General features: G+C 50.1%; 1 protein-coding gene across 4 annotated transcripts in view; it reads left to right on the forward strand.

Annotated features, from left to right (window-relative positions):
• CATSPER4 (cation channel sperm associated 4) overlaps nt 1–15,614 on the forward strand; it is a 32,459-nt gene extending 16,845 nt beyond the window's left edge. For all 4 annotated transcript variants that reach the window (XM_054012101.1, XM_054012100.1, XM_054012103.1 and 1 more), the window contains 9 exons: nt 209–352; nt 2,854–2,955; nt 4,799–4,896; nt 8,490–8,610; nt 9,483–9,616; nt 10,364–10,556; nt 12,299–12,513; nt 13,835–13,997; nt 14,287–15,614. In XM_054012101.1, the coding sequence (XP_053868076.1) occupies nt 209–352; nt 2,854–2,955; nt 4,799–4,896; nt 8,490–8,610; nt 9,483–9,616; nt 10,364–10,556; nt 12,299–12,513; nt 13,835–13,997; nt 14,287–14,403 (1,287 nt within the window). In that variant the 3' untranslated portion in view covers nt 14,404–15,614. The remainder of the gene's footprint in view (nt 1–208; nt 353–2,853; nt 2,956–4,798; nt 4,897–8,489; nt 8,611–9,482; nt 9,617–10,363; nt 10,557–12,298; nt 12,514–13,834; nt 13,998–14,286) is intronic.
• The last annotated feature ends 3,471 nt before the right edge of the window (nt 15,615–19,085 follow it).

The raw sequence follows: 19,085 nt of genomic DNA on the forward strand, positions 1-19,085 counted from the left end.
GAGAATTTTGAAATTTTCAGGTTCCGTTGCTACTAGAAACCCTTGGTGAAATGGAATTTCCCTCCTCCACACACCCCTTTGCTCCCCACTTGCAACACAATAGAAAAGTGGAGGAGCTCAGAACTGAGGCTGGAATTTTTTTCCTGCAGACGGCTGGCTCGGCCCACTTCCACTCTGGCAGTGACGCAGCTCTCTGTTTTCTCCCTAGGATAATTGGGACGTGGAGGAGTTTGTCTCAAAGGTGTGCATGGGCAGGTTTCTCAACCATCCCGCCTTTAAAATCACGCTGGCCGTGCTCATCATCGGCAACGCGCTCATCATCGCCAGCCGGACGGAGACGAAGGTCGAAGAGGTACGTTGGCAATGTCTGAATCGGTCCCACACGCAGCAAACTACGAGCAAAGGGAAAGCCACAAGTTCAGACTCCGCCGCCTCGGGACTGAGATCGGGGCCCTGTTGCACTAGGTGCTGTACGTACACGTATTGAGAGCTGCTGCCCTAAAGAGCTATTTTCATTTCCACGCTTCCGCTCCCCCTTTTCCTTTTCTCCTATTCTTCTCCCCATGCTGGTTCTATTTAGTGCTTTGCTAAAGACCGTATGGGCCAGGCCAATTAGAGAGAGAAAAGACCCAGTGAGCCAATCCTTGCTCAGAAGGGGGCGAGAGGGTAAAGGCAGATCAGAGGTCCCTTAATCCTGGGATGGCTGGGTGCAAATCAGTGCCTCACTTTCAGGGTGCTTAAGATGAAGTCAGCAATTAACAGCCCAATACAGCGGCCTGACTCTGTCCTCTTTCCCCTGGCAGCCTGGAGGGAAGCTGCCACACTGGCTCTATGCCACAAGCGGATCTCCCCACAGGGGTGTGATTTACCCATGCCAGCTGTGTGGCACCGGAGGATCTGGGCCCCATGAGTTCATTCCCCAGCTAGTGCAGGATTGTTTCCTCCCAGTCATTGTCTCATGCATTACGCTTGTTGCTTTCCAAATTCCCGAGCAGTACGGCTCCCATTCGTTCATTAGTCTGGAAGCAGCAGTCGCTGTCCCCCAGTTAAGGCTGAGTGAGTTTTGCACTTCAAGCAAGGCCTCTGTGATGTAGGGAGAATGCAGCGTGTTCTCCCCACTCCCTCTTTGCAGGGCCGGCTCCAGGCACCAGCTGAGCAAGCTGGTGCTTGGGGCGGCAGATGGTTGGAGACGGCGTTCTGCCCAATCCTAGGGCGGCACGGCTGCTTTTTTGTTGTTGTTGTTGTTCCGCTCCGGCCGCCCTGTAGGGGGCGGTGGTGCGGAGAACCAGAGCGCTCTGCAGGGCAGTCCTCTTCCTTCCCTCCCCGCCGACCGGAGCAGAGCCCTCGCGGCAGGCGGCAGTGCGGCGGGAGGGGCCATGTGCCAGCGCCCCTGCTGTAGCCCTGGCCGCCCCCTTCTCTCTCTCTCCCGCCCGCTTCCGCCCCCTCCCCCCCCGCACCCGTGCTCCAGCCGCGCCGCAAGTTGTTGTTTTTTTCTTTGCCGTTCTGGCCGCCCCGTTTTTTTTTTTGCTTGGGGCGGCCAAAAAGCCAGAGCCGGCCCTGCCTCTTTGAGGACTGGATGAATTTTCTGAGCACCTGCAAGTAGATCGTTTAATTAGTTTATGAAAATGTATTTGTATTGAGGCAGCACCGAGGAACCCCCAATCCAGGGTCAGGGCCCCTTTGTGCTAGATGCGATACAGACATAGAATGGAAGATGATTCCACCGCTGAGTAGATTTCACTGTGAACGTTCCCTCCCCCCCCCCGCATATTCAGTTCTAGACAAATCCATGCTAATTGTTACTTGTCACCTTATTATCTTCTAGGTGTCTGCAAATTGTTTTCTTAATTATTTGCTTCATTATCTTTCTGGTTACTGAAGTTAAGCTGACTGGTCTGTAATTCCCCAGGTTGTCCTTATTCCCCTTTTTATAGATGGACACTATATTTGTCTTTTTCCAGTCCTCTGGAATCTCACCTGACTTCCATGAATCGCTAATGGCTCAGATATCTCCTCTGTCATCTCCTTGAGTATTCAGTTTCCTCATATCCGCATTCTTCTCTATAGGCCAAGCTCTCTCTGGCTGGACTACATCTCTCATGATGTATCATGGCCAGGCACTCCCATGATGCACTGCTTCCTCTCCCCAAGAGAGGAGACTGTGGTGCATCATGGGAGCTGTAGTCTGACCAAGGAACCTGTCCCATAGAGGAGAAATGGGAGCATGAGACACTGAAACTACAACTACCATGAGGCAACATAGCAGTATTTCCAAACACAAATATTTTAGTTTTCAGCCCAAATATTTCGGCATTTGAATTTCTGCCCCCCAAAAAATCAAAGTTTTTCACGGAAAAAAAAGTTGCTTTGACCCTCTTACTCGTTCTGTGATTTCTTTTCTTTTTTTAAAATTAATCTATTGTCTTTCCTATCCCCAGAGGTTTTTCCTCACCTGTATTTTTTTCTTGCCCCCTCCTTTTACTATTACTTTTTCTTCAGCAGACTGCAGCACTTTTCTTTGTCTCTCCATTATACCTTTTCTCCTTCTGTCCATTATCCCCACCCCTCTGTCCACGTCCCTCCTCCTAGCCCCGATTCAGCCAGCCACTTAAGCACGTAAGTAATCACCTCCCTATTCAGCAAAGCACTTACGTGTGTGCTGAAATTTCAGTATGGGGGTAAACCCCATTGAATTCACCCACCCCTAAGCGCTTTGCTGAACTGAAACTGCCCCCTCACCTAGAGCTAGGACTGATTTTGGTTTTGATCGCAGTTGAACAGTGTGAGCAAGACACAAGCAGAGTCCCCAGGGGACATGGCTGAGTTTGTTTTTTCTTCTATTTTCTATTGCAGAAATACTACGGGTTGTTCTCTGCCATAGATAACATTGTCTTGACTGTCCTTACCTGTGAGGTGCTTCTCAACTGGTACTATGGATTCTGGATGTACTGGAAGGTGAGCGCTAAGCACGGCCAGTTAGAGCCAATATTTCCTGGCCATTAGCCACATTCCTGTTATTCTATTGGTCCATTCCCATTCCCAGGGTCCCATTGCAACTCTTCCAGGCCCCTCTCCAAAGCCTACAATGTTGTTCCTCCAATTGTTCCTCTTATCCAAGCTGCCCCGCCAGGCTTTGCATAGGTCTCACTGTTTCGCAACGTGCAGGGCCGGTGTAACCACTAGGTGAACTAGGCGGCCGCTTAGGGTGCCAAGATTTGGGGGTGCCAAAAAGTGGTGCCCCCCAATTTTTTTTTACACTCTTCTCCCGGCGGGGGGACAGGCTGCTCACAGCCACGTTAGCACCTACCTCTGCGGGCGTCCTCTGCAACCGCGGGCCCCGCCGCCTCACTCCGCCGCACCCCACATCACTGCCCGCCCACGCCCCCCTGCCAGCCCAGAGCCGCCTCCTCCCCAAGCCCCCGGGCTGCCACATCGCTCCCTAGCCTGCTCCCTCCGGCTTTGGCAGTCCCGGACCCCCTGCCGCAGCAACGGCTGCTGCCCAAAGTCTGCCGGCTGCAGTCCATGATCATTGTTAAGAGGCCAAAAATAACCAACGCCCTATATTTGATTGGATCAGGTCTATCAATCAAAGTATCCAAAGCAGGGGACGTGCTGTCCAGAGGTTAAAGCAGCCAATTGGGAATGAGGACTCCTGGGTTCAACTCTTGGCTATCAAATCACTCGGACCTTGGACAAGTTACTTTGCCTCTCTGTGACTCAGTTTCCCTGTCTGGGTCTAATAATCCTTATCTATAACAAAGGGGCTTAATTATGCTTTGGGATGAAAGGAACAATATAAGCACTAAGTATATGCCAGATTATTACTTGATTATAATTGATAGCATATGTTTTAGATGCTTTGCAGAAAAACTAATACAGATTAAGGGCCTGCTCCTTCTCCTCTTAAAGTCAGTGGGAATGTTACCATTGATTTTCAGAGTTAAATGACTAAAAGCATACTTGACGGGCTATTCGTATCTGTGTGGAACCATGAATAACGTCTCTGGGCCATGCCAAGGGCCTTCTGGAATAGAATTGGCTTTAAAAGAAACAAAACCAGTCCAGGTTTCAAAGCTAGACACTTACTTACCTAGGGCCCAATTCTCCATGGTCCAGCACCTTGTGTAGTCGTTTGTGGAGTGCAAAGTGGGTGTGGCAGCACTATCACTCGGCGTCAGTGGTGTCGCACATCCACTTGGCACTGACGTAAAGGACTCCATCAGGTGGAGGACAGCAGAGAATCCGGCTCTGTATATTTTTCATCCATCACACCTCAGAATACTGAAAGGTGGGTAAGGAGCACTAACCTCATTTAACAACCGGGGAAACTGAGGCCCAGCGAGAGTAAGTGTCCTGTCCAACATCACGTAGTAAGACTACGACTGAGCTGGGAATAGAATGTAAAATCCTTCACATTCTTGATCTGGCGGTGAGTGGTAAAGTCAGATTTCAGAGATGTTTTTATGGGCCAGATCTTCAGCTGGTATAAGACAGAATTGTCCCATTGATTTCAATGGCGCGATGCTGATTCACACCCGCTAAGGATCTGGCCTTTCTTATTGGCAGGTTTCAAGCTGAGATGCACCCCCTCCCTCCGTTCTCTCATTATTAACGTGTATTATATGTATTACGGTAGCTCCTAGAGGCCCCAATCTGGGCTCAAGGCCCCGTTGTGTGAAGTGCTGTGCAAAAATACAGTCCCTGCCCCCGGAGCTTACAGTTTCATTGGCCTGTGCTGACCAGCCCTGCTTTGAACGCTTGTCCTCTGCTTCTCAGGGTGGGGTTTTCTCTTCCGCAGGACGGTTGGAACGTCGTCAATTTTTTTATCGTGGCATATCTCTGTGTGGGGCCTTTCATCCCTGTGCTGAACAACCAAAAAATTTTCTGGGTCCTCAGGTAGGGAAAGGGCTACTTTGTCTTAAAGCTTGTCATGCTGGTATTATTTGTTGGTTGACAAGCTCTTGGTAAAACACAGATCAGGCCCCCTTCCGTGACGCGCTGCACATATTCCTAGGGTGCGTCTACACTGCAGTTAGAGCAGGGGTCTCAAACTCAATTTACCTTCGGGCCAGGGCCAGTCCTCAAATCCTCCCAGTGGGCCAATAATGTCCCTGAAGATGGTGTTCAGAAAAGACAATGTGGATATTGTATTTTTTATTTCGAATGTCTTAGAAATAATAAAACGGTCCGACAACTTTATACAATTCTTCACCTGCCAGAGAGTGTTGAGTGTTGGCCAGACACCTGGCAACGCTTCAGTTCTGTCAGTTTGTTGATGTTTGGCCTCCGTGACTGAGCAGTTGAAACCTTCAGGATTGCAGCAAGGTGTGCATCAAATAGTTGTGTTCGGTATTTTGATTTGTTTATATTCATTGTGGGGGAAAAAAGTCATGCTTCCTCTATGCCCGCTCTGCCTGGCGACTAGTGATGGTATCTCTGTCCCTCTCTCCCGACCAATCGGAGCTGCAGGGGGCGGAGCCTGCAGCAGACATGGCTGGCAGCGGGTCTGCATGCGTCTCTCCTCCGCAGGCCTCAGTGGGGAGGTTCTCGGGCCGCAGATGGCCCGCGGGCCAGGACTTTGAGACCCCTGAGTTAGAGGTATCGCTGCAGCATGTGTAGATGTACCTATTGGCTCAAAGGTGGACTCAATTGTTTGACTACACACCCATTTTGTTCTTAAAAATGTTCAAGAGTTCAAACTTAGCCGAATTTCTTGTCTCAAGAAAAACAGTACAATATGGAAAGGAGAGACACGTGCCCTCCTGCCAGAAAGCAAATCCTTGCAGGGGAGGGAGGGATAGCTCAGTGGTTTGCGCATTGGCCTGCTAAAGACAGGGTTGTGAGTTCCCTCCTTGAGGGGGCCACCTAGGGATGTGGGGCAAAATCAGTACTTGGTCCTGCTAGTGAAGGCAGGGGGCTGGACTCAATGAACTTTCAGGGTCCGTTCCAGCTCTAGGAGATAGATATATCTCCATATATTTTTATTAAATGTTCACCTTCCACAGCCGGTGTGCTTCCAAGATATGCGTTTCAGCTAATAGCATTTAAAGGACGATTTTCCAAGTTGCAAAACTTTTTACACGTCACTAAAATCCAACCCACCCTGTTCCTTAACTTGCCGTTCTGTACTTTCCTTCTCTTTGCTTTGGCATTGGTCTGTGAAGGTACTTCCCCAGCTCAAACCAGGCAGAACATTAAAGCATTTTGCCTTTGACAGGTTTCCTATTTTCTAATGCCAAAGCGGACTTTAGCTTTGCAAAGTGTTGCGAGATACCTGACGTGGGTGAACAGCATTGTGGGAAGAGCAGAATACTTAACCTAACTTCCCCACACTTATATTCATTCCGTGTACATAATACTTACAAACCTGGTGTATACTACGCCTAACGTACATACATTGGCTAACATACCCCAGCTGGCTTAGATCTAGCTACCTCCAGTAACAACAGCAATGATGCTGCAGCAGGGGTTCTCAAACTGGGGGTCACCAGGTTATTACCTGGGGGGTTGCGAGCTGTCAGCCTCCACCCCAAACCCTGCTTTGACTCCAGCATTTATAATGGTGTTAAATATATAAAAAAGTGTTTTTAATTTATAAGGGGGGGGGGGTCGCACTCAGAGGCTTGCTGCGTGAAAGGGGTCACCAGTACAAAAGTTTGAGAACCACTGGTTTATACACTGCTACTCAGGACCTTGGAAATGTAGTCAAATGGCTAGCCCATAGTATTACCTGTGCTGTTGCCAATTCACTGCTATTGTTACTGAAGATAGCTAAATCAAAGCTAGCTCAGGTATGTCTACTATGCTGCAGTCACTCCTCTGACTGCAGCGAAGACATACTCTAGTAAGAGACAGTCCCTGCCCCAAAAAGCTTACAGTCTAAACAGACAAGTCAGACAAAAGGTGGGAAGGGAAACCGAGGCACACAGCGAGGAAGTAACTTGCCCAGAGTCGCACAGCCAGTCAGTGGCAAATTGTTTTTGAAAAATGGAAAACAGGCCAATTTGTCAGGACACAAACTGTTTGCAAAACAGGGCTGGGTTTGGCGAATCTCCTGACTTGATAAAACTGTTGAGGAAACGTTTCAGAATTGTCCAAATGTTTCGTTTCAATGTTTTCGGAAAGAAAACGCCCAGTTTTCTGGTTCAGAACAGCATTTTGTTTCAGAATTTAAGCTAATTAGACCGAAAAAAAAGTTTAAAAAGAGAGGAGGTGGAAAGAAAAGGTTGAAATCAAAACCAATTATTTCAAAATGATTGGAAAAAAAGGTTTTGATTGACCCAATGTGGGAAAAAAAATGTTTCTTCATTTTGCAAATATTGGTGAGTTTTCAACGTTTCATCCCGATTTGATATGGGACAAAGTTTGGAACTCTTGAAAATATTAGCCAGAGAGGAAAAACGTTTCCTGCCCAGTTCTAGCCGAATTCCAGTATTGGACCCTACGCTCCCTCCAGACCAAAGTGGGTCTCAAAAAGAAAATGATCACGGTGTCAAAGTCAGACTCAGGACTCACAATTTGTCAGACCTCTCTGTTTATTAGCAAAAGCGCTCTGCTAATACACCCAGATAATGTGAGTGCCATGCAAGGCCCAAACTATCTTATTTATACAGATAAAAAGGGCGCAAACTTAACAAGATGACAAAGGGAGCAGAACTGATACGTTTATGTGGGGCTAGACACACATATCTTATTTCCTTATTAACTCTTACCGATCTCCTGTTAATGTCCCACCATCAGCTTAAGTGGGTCCATTGTTCAATACCTTAACGTTTCTCTTCCTGTCAACTTTATCTCAACATTCCTCATTCCTGCTTAAAGGAACATACAGCTTTTCTTTAATCCATTTTACTTTTACAGTATAATTCATTCTACTTTCACAAAGGGCACAGCGACTCCAGCACCGCACTGCGAGCCCCGGTGTCTAAAGCAAACTTGGAGTCCCCTCGTGGAAATGTTGGCCTATTGACTTGTCACAGGTCCCACAGTAAATTCGGTTGAGGCTACACTTGAAACGCTACAACGGCCCAGCTGCAATGCTTCAGCATAGCCACTTGCTACCGTGACAGGAGGATTCATTACTGTCACTGGAATTAATCCACCTGCCTGAGGCGGTAGCTAGGTTAAGGGAAGAATTCTTCCATCCATCTAGCACTGTCTACACCAGGGGTTAGGTCGGCTTAACTGCGTCGCTCAGGGGTGTGGATTTTTCACACCCCTGAGCGACGTAGCAGGTCGACTTAACTTTTGAGTGTCGACCGGGCCTTAGTGGCAGAGCTGGGTGTGGAATCCAGAAATCCTGGCTAGCAGATTTCTGCTCTCACGCCGGTGTGGAGCTAGGCTGTCCTTGCTGGGCTGAGCAGTGGGAGGAGCTGCTTGGAGTCTGGGAGCCCCGAAAGATTCTTCAAACGGTTTTTCTTCCAAGTCACGTGGGCCTGGCATCATCTCCCTCCTGGCGCAAGCTGCTCATGCTCCTCTGTCTCTCTCAGGGTGATGAGGCTGATGCAGGTCTGCATGCTGGTCAGCGGGTTGGCCAGGATGATCCGGGTGATCCTACAGTCCATCCCAGACATGGCCAATATCATGGCCCTGCTCTTTGTCATCATGCTGGTGAGACAGTCAAGCCCTTTGGGTGGGGCCCGGTATAAAACTGGAGTTCTCCCTCCTTCCTTCCCTTTCCACTTCCCTTCTTCTCCTCTACGTCGTTCCTCTTCTCCTTTCGTTCCACTTCCCCCTGTTCCTTTCCCCTCCACAGTGGGCCTTCTCACAAACAGCAGTGGGAGCTGGTTCGTTTGTGAACGGCCTCAAAGAGCCTTCATCGTAACCTGGAGGAGTAAACGGGAGATCCACAGGCGCTGCCTTCCTCCTTGCCCCAGAGGTGCCCCGCCGCTGCTCCACCCCCAGGCCCCGCCCTTGCTCCACCCCATCCCACAAGCCCCGCCCCACCTCTTCCCACCCAGTTCCGTCCCATCCCCTCTTCCCTCCCAGCGCCTCCTGCATGCCCCGGAATAGCTGATCGCGGCAGGCGGGAGGTGCCGGGAGGGAGGGGGAGGAGTTGATTGGTGGGCGGCGAGCGGGAGGCCCTGGAGGGGAAGGGGGAGCTGACTGCCGGTGGGTGCTAAGCACCCACTAATTTTTTTCTGTGGGTGCTCCAGCCCTGGAGCACCCACGGAGTTGGCGCCTATGGGGAGATCTGGTTAGGGATCTCTGAGCTGCCTTTGGACTCTACCGGGTGTAGAGCAAGGTACCAGCTGGATGGTGAAAGGGTGTGGATCCTCCTAGAACAAGCACAGAGTTCAAGGAGAGAGAGAGAGAGGAACCTAGTTCCAGAAGCGCCCACCTGCTTCCAAGCCATAGTCTGCGAGGGTTTGTTTTATGGTAGATTTGGGGGGATGCGGCTGCTCATTTTAGCTGGCTGAGGCTGACCATGGGTCTTGGGCGGGAGCTGGCCAGAGCTTCTGACCAGCGCTGTCTCTTTGCAGGTCTTTTCAGTGTTCGGAGTGACACTCTTTGGAAATCTGGTCCCGATGCACTTTGGAAATCTAGGGATATCTTTGTATTCGCTCTTCATCTGCCTCACGCAGGACGGATGGATAAACATATATAAGATCTTTGAGTGAGTGAACCTGTTAGGTTTCAGACGCACCCCCACATCCAGCATAGGGAAACAAGCCCCTCCCAACAGCATACTCTTGCAAGAGGAGTGCACCCCAACTGACACACATGCACACGCAAACAGCACAATGCTCTCCTCCTCCCCGCAATGCACAGACACACCCAGAGATAGCTAATGCGTGCACACGAACACACCCACGAGCAGGTAATGTAATCCATGCTAGGAGAGCGAGTGTGGGTCTTTGGGCTCCTTCCATCTCGGAGGATAAGAGCCTACTACAAGTACCACTGAACAACTTCCCTCCTTTAGCTCAGGTGGTAGAAACTGATGCCGTTCATGCTAGAGATTTGGGGTTCAGGCTCTGCTGGTGACCCATGGCGGTGGATTGTTATGTAGACACAAGCACGCCTCTGCAGTCAAACCCTTTCCTTTGTCCTAATTATTTCAAGCCAATTTGAGAGGGTCTTTAATTGTGATCCGAGAAGTGGGAAGTCTGACCCCCATGCAGGACCTTGGATGGCCTGCTTTTCCTTCCATAAGGGGGGGTGAGAGGGAAATGGGGGAGGTTCCCCCTACTTGGGGCTCAGAGGGAGATTGACAGGACTGCTCCCCTTCTCCTGATTTGGGGCACAGAGGGGGGATGGGTGGGGTTCCCCTCTTCATAAGTCTCTGAAGACTTTACAGGAAGGTTTTGTAGAGTCTCCCTGCTGCTCATCCCCATGAATGAATTCCTTCTATCTCCATCAGGGAAGAGGGGATCGCCCTGAAAATAGGGGGTGCCCTTTACTTTTTCATCTTCATCACGGGCGGGGCCTTTATCTGCACCAACCTGCTGGTGGCCGTGGTGACGTCAAACCTGGAGCAGACAATGCTCGCCTACTCTGAGGAGAAGCAGAAAAGAGACCAGCTCCTCCACCCCGACAAGTTCGTGGACCGGGAGGTAAGTGCCCGGCGCAGCCAGTGTGATGGCTGAATCCTGAGGCTTTTGCTCAGGTTTTGCTCCCACTCGGAGTTATACCTGAGTAAGGACTGCGTGAACATTGATGAAGGAAGAACCTCAAGATCTGGCGCTAGAGTATTAAAGCAAAGCACTGTAGCTTCAAAAAATTCAAAGATCCTGTATTTTAGGGTGAGCTACAGACCAAAATACAAATGCCCCAAAATCAACATTTGGAAATGCTGCCATGGTGCCTCATGGGAGTTGTAGTTCCGTTGCTGTATGTTCCCATTCACTTCTATGGGTTGGGCTCTCCAGCCAGACTACATCTCCCATGACGCACTGCCTCTTCTCTCCAAAAGGGGAGCCTGTGGTGCATCATGGGAGGTGTAATCTGACCAGGGAGCCCCTTTTTTGACCAGCTGGACTACAGTCTCCTATTGGGGATGGCACTCCTGTGCTGAGAGCCAACAGGAGGTCTAGGCACTTCACTGAAGATCTGTTTTGGAGGCTTGAGGGTACGTCTACACTACAAGAAAAAACGATCAGCATCAGCGAATCTCAGAGCCCGGGTCACCTGACTCAGGCTCCTGGAGCTTGTGCCAGGGGGCTAAAAATAGCAGTATAGATGACCAGGTTTGGGTTTGAAACCCTCCCACCTCACTGGGTTTCAGAACCTGGAGTCCAGCCCGAGGGGGAAAGGTTACACACAGCTGTTTTTAGCCCTGTAGCACAAGCTTGAATCAGTTGACCCAGGCTCTGAGACTTGCTCCCCCAGGTCCTTATTTTTTTTTTAAGCGTAGACATACCCTTAGGGACATTCCTATGGTGCCTGGAACCTGCACAGGGGTTAATTTCAACCAGGAAGTGCCCTTATGACAGCATGGCAGTGGTTGAGCGCCACCCACTCCCTTCTCTGAGCTCATCAACAAAGGTACCAAGCAGAGCTGAGCCAAGTTCCGGAATTTCTGTCCCGGGGAAATGCAGAGATGCCAACATTTGCTTGATTCCCAAATTGCGAGGCCATGTCGAAACCCCGACGTTCTGCTCGGGGTGAAATGTTCTGAAAAATTACCGCTTGACATTGTCAATCGAAATTAAACACTTCAGCCGGCTGAAAGAGAAACGTCTAATTTTGGTTCGTTGAACTAACTCAAAACCCTTTATTTCGAGCCAGTTTGACATTAAACTGCTGTGCCCTATTGTGGCGCATTGCTTTGTGGGATTTATATTTCGGGCGCCTGATACCCGCATTCTTCACTACTGGCCAGATCCCTGGCTGAACTAAATGCCTGACGATGCACCATGTGATTCCTGTGATGCACCACACAGCTGGCTTAGAGGGGAGTCCATCTTATCATCCCTCAAAGAGCCCAGTCTGCTGGAGAGAATCCGCCACAATAGGGAGGTGCAGTTTAATGTTGCAGCTGGCTTGAAAAGAAAAATTTGGGGTCAGTTCAGTCAAATGAAATACTCTGATTTGGGTTGAACCAACTTGGATTTTTCCAGACAAAATCCAAAAAATTTCAGCAAAATTGACATTTTCCTGTGGAAAATGTTGATGTTTGTGGAAACTGCATTTTCTATTGGAAAATTCCATGGGCAACAGAGGATGGATCACTTGATGATTCCCTGTTCTGTTCATTCCCTCTGGGCACCTGGCATTGACCGCTGTCGGTAGACAGGATACTGGGCTAGATGGACCTTTGGTCTGACCCAGTCTGGCCGTTCTTATGTTCCTTCAGTTCGATGTTGGGGATGACAACTCATCTCCGGAGCTGAACTTGGTGCATTTGAAAGCAGTGATGCAGGATACTCCCATGACGCATCACCAGATGCCGCTGATCTCCGGCAACCTGGGCAACCTGACTGAAGCTACCTGTGACGATTTCTGTCTCATCTTGGAAGGGATCCAAGAGAACCTGAAACGATACAAAGAGATCCGGGATGAGCTTAGCACGTAGGTCCTTCCGCGCACGCCCCTTTCCTGTGCTGGCTTTGGGATCTCCCTGGTGGGCAGGGTCAGGGTCAATTTAGTTATATTTCACTTCATCAAAGCAACACAGGGCAGATGCAGCCACCCAGACTCCAGAGAGGGAGTCCTATGTGCCGTGGTGGGAGAGCTGAGTCCGTGATCCTGTGAGTGGCTGGGCGGGGCTCATGGCTCTCAGTTGACAGATCTTCAGGTATTAACGTTACACCCTTGAAAGTGCCATGGCTTGGGTTCTGTGGCAGGAGAGGACTGGTGGAAGAGCATGACTTTGAAACCCAGGGAAGAGAGTTGGTGGGTAAAGGGCAAAGCTCAGAGCCTTGCCCTAGGATGATTAGAGAATTGGAGGATGACAGCAGCTTGTGGTTTCGCTGTCTGTGTAAGAACAGGCTATCAGCGGTGGGGTATGGGCTATCGTAACCTGGGGGCAAGAATATAGTAACAGAACAGGTACAGCTTCCCCAAGCTGCCCTCTGCCATCATGCCTCAGCCTTACCTTGGGGATCACCTCTAGGGCATTCAGCCTCCACGGTCCATCAAGTCCTAGGCTCCTTCACTGAAACTACCAACAGGGGCCCACAGCATGCTGGTCACTGTTCGTTTTGGACCCTTCTCCACTAAACCTGTGCTGAGACCACCAAGTTCATGTCCGACAGGCATCCCTGTCACTCCTGACCTAGGACGGATGCAGACCTGCAAGGTAGAGGCGGTGGGCCCCACTGCTATCTCCTAAATTATCTAGCCCCCTGGCTGACTAGGACTTGATGAGGGGAGCTTGTAGGCTTGGGGCCTCTGGAGCAGAACTTCTTGGGTGACAGTTCTTGGTGTTAATAGCATGGAGGGGACAACACATCAGCGTCTGGCTTGGGAAATGAAGTTTGGAAGGAGATGGCCTGACCCAAAGCCCAGTGGAAAGACGCCCAGCAATTTCAGTGGGCTGTGATTCAGGACCATACTGCTTTAATGGTTGAACCTTACTTTCATGGGGTCCAGGAAAGAGAGCTGGGAGGCATGTGGTGGTGCAGTTTCCTGGGGAAGGAGAATCTGAAGTGGTGGTCTTAAAGCCCCACTCCCTACTGCCTGGAGGACGGGAGAATGGAAGGCCATTTGGGGGGTGAAAGACAAGGCCATTTGGGGGGTGGAAGCCCTACAGTGGAGACTTGGAGATGAGTGTGTTTGGTGGTGGAAGCAGATGTTCCCAGAGCTGCAGAAGAAGCACTGGGGGCGCGGGGGGGTGAATGTACTTGCTGGCAGAAGCTCACTGCTTACTTTCCTGACTTGGTCCCCACAGAATAGTCAAGGAGGTGAGGTCCATCGCGTTCAATAAAGAACAGGAGGAGGAGAGAGTGCTGCGAAACATCCAGAACACCAACATCTCTGACGGCCTGCTTAGCAACGAGGTGGCTGCTGGCAGGTCTGGAGATATCCTGTCCACGCTGATGACTCTGGAGAAGGTACAGTATAGAGCCTGAGCCTCAGCTGGTGTCAGTGGTGCCTGCGCCTTGTGCTGTCTCTCTGCCCCGGGGTGAATTTCACTCCCTGTTCAGGGGCTATGCGCCCCCAGCGCCGACGGATTTCAGCTGCCGTTGAAAGTACCTTGGCCCCTTTGCACTAAATGTGCAGCTAGCATGAGATCCCAAATCTCTTGGAGGAGGGCAAGGGGCTGCAGGTGTAAAAGCTGTTTTCTGCGCCGGGGTAGAACTGGCCCTTGCTCATCAGCCTTGTTCTTTCTCCCTTCGGTAGGCGAACATGATTGACCCACAGGATGTCACGTCATCAGGGTACCACAAGGGGGCAGTGAAGATGGCCTTCTTGAAAGCCCGACGCCAGTCTCTTCTTAACCAGTCAGTCCCTCCTTAGCCGTGCCAGAGCGGGACCATGGAGCTGTGAGTGGGAATCTTCCCCTGGACTGTGCAACCGTGAAGCTGCGGCGTAAATGCTTCCTTTGTAACAGAGGCGGATTTATTTGCTTGGCTGAGGAGACGCTTCTGTCTTTGGGATGCCGAGGAGCGAGTGTGGACGCGGGGTCGGAGCTCCAAGGAGCACGCGCCATGAACTACCAGCTTCTAGACGGACAAAGCCAGACCTGGAGGAGTGGCAGGAGACAGGGGTGGCTTGGATTAATGCCAGGTCTGTCATGTTTGCTGTGTGCATTGTGATGACTCTGATATGACCTGGACTGTCTCTTGGATGGAGACCATGTCAGAGTATTCATGGTTTGTTGCCTCCGAAGCACAAAGCAAAGAACATCAGGGAAAGAAGAGTTGCTGCACAGCCCGCGCCTGTGGTCAGAGCATCGGCTCCCACCCTCTGTCCCAGAGCCCCTGGGCATGTGTCTGTGCAAGTCTCAGGGGAAATCACCTTTGGGTACCTTTGCACAGGTGAGAACAGAGCTGTCCAGGTGGTAAGAGCAGGGATGCAGGATGAAGCACTGGGTGTTCATGCTTGTGCCCGTAAAAGGGGCTTCTCTTGCAGCGTCAGGACTGGATGCAATGTCTAAATCTGGAAAATGTGTGGTGGGCAGAAGATGTGTCCATCACGTTGTCCTGGCTGATGCCTCCTTGAGACTCTACCGACAGGCAGCTACCTGGAAGTCCAGGACTAGTTGCACAGGCCCTGCCCTGTGCAGTGAGTGGAAAAGGGCTGATGACATTATTTCCCACTTTTAATTCCCATTATCAAGTTCTGGACCATGTTCCCTACCTTGGCTGCTCATGAAGGTGAGTGACACAACCCAGTGAGGTGCTGACGTGTCTCCTGGATGGGATCGTTTGACTTCCCAAAGCCAGGAGGTGCTCCGTCTCACCTCTGCGTTTCCCATCCAGCGCTCTCCAGACTCCAGGGGTAGAAGGCGATTGCTGTGCTTCAGCTGTATCTGATCCCATGTTCGTTGGACTCCAGCACTCCTGTAGCCTCGCATTAAAATGAGCAGTGTCGGGGGAAAGCAGCTGTAGCGGCTGCCAGCGTATTTGAGACTAATACTCGTCAAGAAATACGTGGCTTGTGTCGATCAGCTGTGACGCTTGTGCTGGTCTCGGATGAATGATCATAATAAAGAGCATTGAGCTGTGTTTCTGAAGCCGTTGTGTTCCCATTTCACCTTGTTCAGTGTTTGAGTCTAAAGGATGTCTACACTGCAGTCACAGGGTATGTGTGACATTCTATAGCTTGGGGGAGCGTCCTGTAACCCCCATATTCCTCATGTTTATATAATCGTGATCTTACATATAAAACAGGCCGTGTGAGGTATCAGGGTAAAGGCTCTGATCTGCTGAAAGTCATTTCTCTATCCATAGATGTGTATCATTAATGCATACGAAGTGATGAGAATTGTGTTGTATGGTTGTCACTAAAACATGCTGTAAGTTGGGGAAGCAGCCAGATATTAGCTCCCCAGAGGGAACAGCAAGGAAAGTAACCAACGCCCGGGCAAGGTGATACAACCCATCACCAGCCATTGTCCACCAAGGGAGCTACAATTCAGTAACCCACCAGGGGGGCATTGCTGAGTCCCCAGGCAACGTTGAGCAATTCCCCTGGTGTGGCCTCACTTGAGGCCACACCAGGGGAATTGCTCAATGTTGCCTGGGGACTCAGCAATGCCCCCCAGACATGCCTGGACTTGTGCTCCCCAACTTCATGGGACTGAGGGTATAAAACAGAACACAGTTGCCACATGCTGGGCCTTTCTCCTTCACCCATCTATGCTGCAAGCAACAAGGACACTGAACAAGACTGGAGACTCCAACAGAGGAGACTGGCCCAGATTTAAAGGACAAATCTGTATACTAAGGACTGCAATGTCCAGGGGGTGAGAAAAACGGCTTAATCTACATGTTGCCAAGTCTAATAGGGTTGAGAGTTTAGACTGCGTGCTTATATTTTCTTTTGTTTTGGTAACTAACTCTGACTTTCTGTCTAACACTTATAGTCACTTCAAATCTATCTTTTGTAGTCAATACATTTGTTTAACTGTTTATCTTTACCAGTGAGTTTGTATGAAGTGTGTGGCAAATCTGTTCAGGTTTTGCGAAGGCTGGTGTATATCCACGTTCCAGTGATGAAGTGGTGAATCAATTAATAGATCTGCACTGCTCATCTTGAGTAGTGCAAGATGGTATATTCCTGAGGTACGGTGCTGGGAGCTGGGGGGATTTGGCTCTGGTGCCTTTCTCTGTGTGATTCATGAGTGGCTCTGGGAGCGTTCATGCAATCCAGCTGGGTGTGGGACTCCACATGGTGTTGTGCTGAGTGATCACAGCACCTGGAGGGGTTTGCTGCTGGTCACTAGCAAGGCATTGTGAGAGACAGCCCCGGCTGGAGAGAGTTCAGGGGACACAGCAGTCCCACGGTCCCGGGCTGCACCCCGGGGATCCCATCACAGTATGACCACAGCTTGTGTAGACGTATCTAAAATAGCTTTAATCTAGCAGAACCGGGGCAGCACGGGCTTTTGTGGGGGCTAGCCGTGTGAGTAATTACCCGGCTTCGGGTGGGTTTCGGACACGGCGTCACAGCTACTGGCGCTCATGCTAGCTAGATTAAAGCTAGTTTCTGTATGTCTAATGAGCTGCAATCAAGCACGGTAGCCTTAAGTCAAACACAGAGTTGTTCCAGGCGGGTGGGAGATTAGAGACATTGATCACTCCAGCCCCTGACCCTGAAAAGTTGAGAGCGCTCAGCACCTTGCAGGCCTCTGTGCGATGCGGCCGTCGACAGATGCACAATCTGCTAGTCTGCTTTGCACAGGTGTTGGGTGAGGAAGTCGGTGCTAACGTTACTCTGAAATACCCAGATCCACAACGAATGGCAGCGCACACGAATGTCTAACAAAGCCCCTAACCCCTAGGCCCCCTGCCTTTCAAGAGCTATTGCGCGGGATGGAAATCTTCTCCTCGTTTGTCCTGTAGCACTCCAGTGGGGAAAACAGTGAACAGAATGGTAACAAGCCTATGCACATCGGAGGCTAATGGTCCCAAGTGTAGACACTTTCCAGCCACATCAAACCATTCTCTACTTGCTTGGAGATGGACGGCCAGAGTGGGCGGGGTTAGTGAAGGATGAGAGAAGAGCTATCACATCTCGATGTCAAACCGGATGGACATTTGTCAGATTGACATGTGAGTATTAGAATTTTTACTTACATGTAATGAGTTTTATTCTGTAAGATGCCAATGGAGGAGGGAGATCTCCAGCCCAAAGACAATCACAGACCTCACTGAAGCCAGTGGGGATACCCTTTCTTTCAGGCTCCACACAAGGAGCAATCAAACCCCTTTGTGTAGTAAAAATAGCTGGGGTCGAAGGGGCTACTGCCCAAGGTAATAGGCCGCATGTTGGCAGGTCAGAGCTAAGCCATGTGGGCTGAAGGGTTTCCCTGGCTAGGGTATTGGATGCACGCTTGCATGTGTATTGGCAGGGAAAGCCAGGAGAAGGAGATGAGAGTATGAGAATGAGAAGAAACTGAGCGGGGACGGAAAAACTTGAGCACAGTACTTGCTGGAGCGGTAGACCTGGGGATTTCTGAGCAAGGAACGTGCCTGCAGTTGTTGGATTCAAGGAAACAAGGCTTTGGTTACAGTTTTGTTGTAGACGGACAAGATCACACCAAGAATAGACCTGATTCTTATCAGCCATTTTTCATCCTATTGGGAATGACCCTGCAAGGCATTGTGGGCCAAAGGGGCGACGTTATTATCCAGAATCTCGGCCCAGACTTGCTGTCTCAGGTGGATGGTGGCAGGGGCATTTTAATGTAGTTTAAAGTGAGGGCAAAATTATGGTTAAGCTTTTCAAAGAAACCTAGGGGAGTTAGACACTCAACTCCCCCCTGTTCCTTTGAAAATCTTGGCCTAACCATATAAGAGCAGTTCAGAATCAGAGAGACAAGGCGGGGGAAGGAATCTCTTTTATTGGACGGACTTCTGTTGGTGAGAGAGACAAGCTTTTGAGCTGACACTGAGCTCTTCTTCCATCCTGGGAAATGTACTCAGAAATACAAGGTGTTTCCCACCGATCTTGTCTCTCTAATATCCTGGAACCAACCCGATCACAACAACACTGCAAAGAGTTCAGCATCAGACCCACTGAAAACTGGAGAGTCAAAACGAGACACCCTGGCACAAAGCTATCAAGCAGGCTGCGGATAATACCTTTAGACAATCACAGCAGCAACATGATTATTATTTCTATTACATTAGTGTCTAGAGGTTCCAGGCGAGATCAGGGCCCTGTAATGGTGTATTGTCCCCTATAAAGGATCGTGGGGATCTTCTGGAATCTTGTGTTCTGGAAGTTCTAGAGCAGCTGAGGGGCCTAGGAAATGGCAAAAACAGATGCTGGGAGAGAGAAAGTGGTCCCAGGGTACTAGTGTCTGGGGGAAAATCCAAGTTTCTATTTCTTTAAGGGCCTGGGACCAGGAGACTTGTGCTGTAGGGTGGAACAAAGCTCTGCTCTCTCTCAGCCAACAGGACAAGTTCTGGGAAAGAGGACAGGTATAATCTGCCTCTTTCTTCATAGCGAGAGAGTTGCTAGCAGGAGAA

This window comes from Malaclemys terrapin, chromosome 22 (assembly GCF_027887155.1).
Source record: "Malaclemys terrapin pileata isolate rMalTer1 chromosome 22, rMalTer1.hap1, whole genome shotgun sequence".
Taxonomy (NCBI): domain Eukaryota; kingdom Metazoa; phylum Chordata; order Testudines; family Emydidae; genus Malaclemys; species Malaclemys terrapin.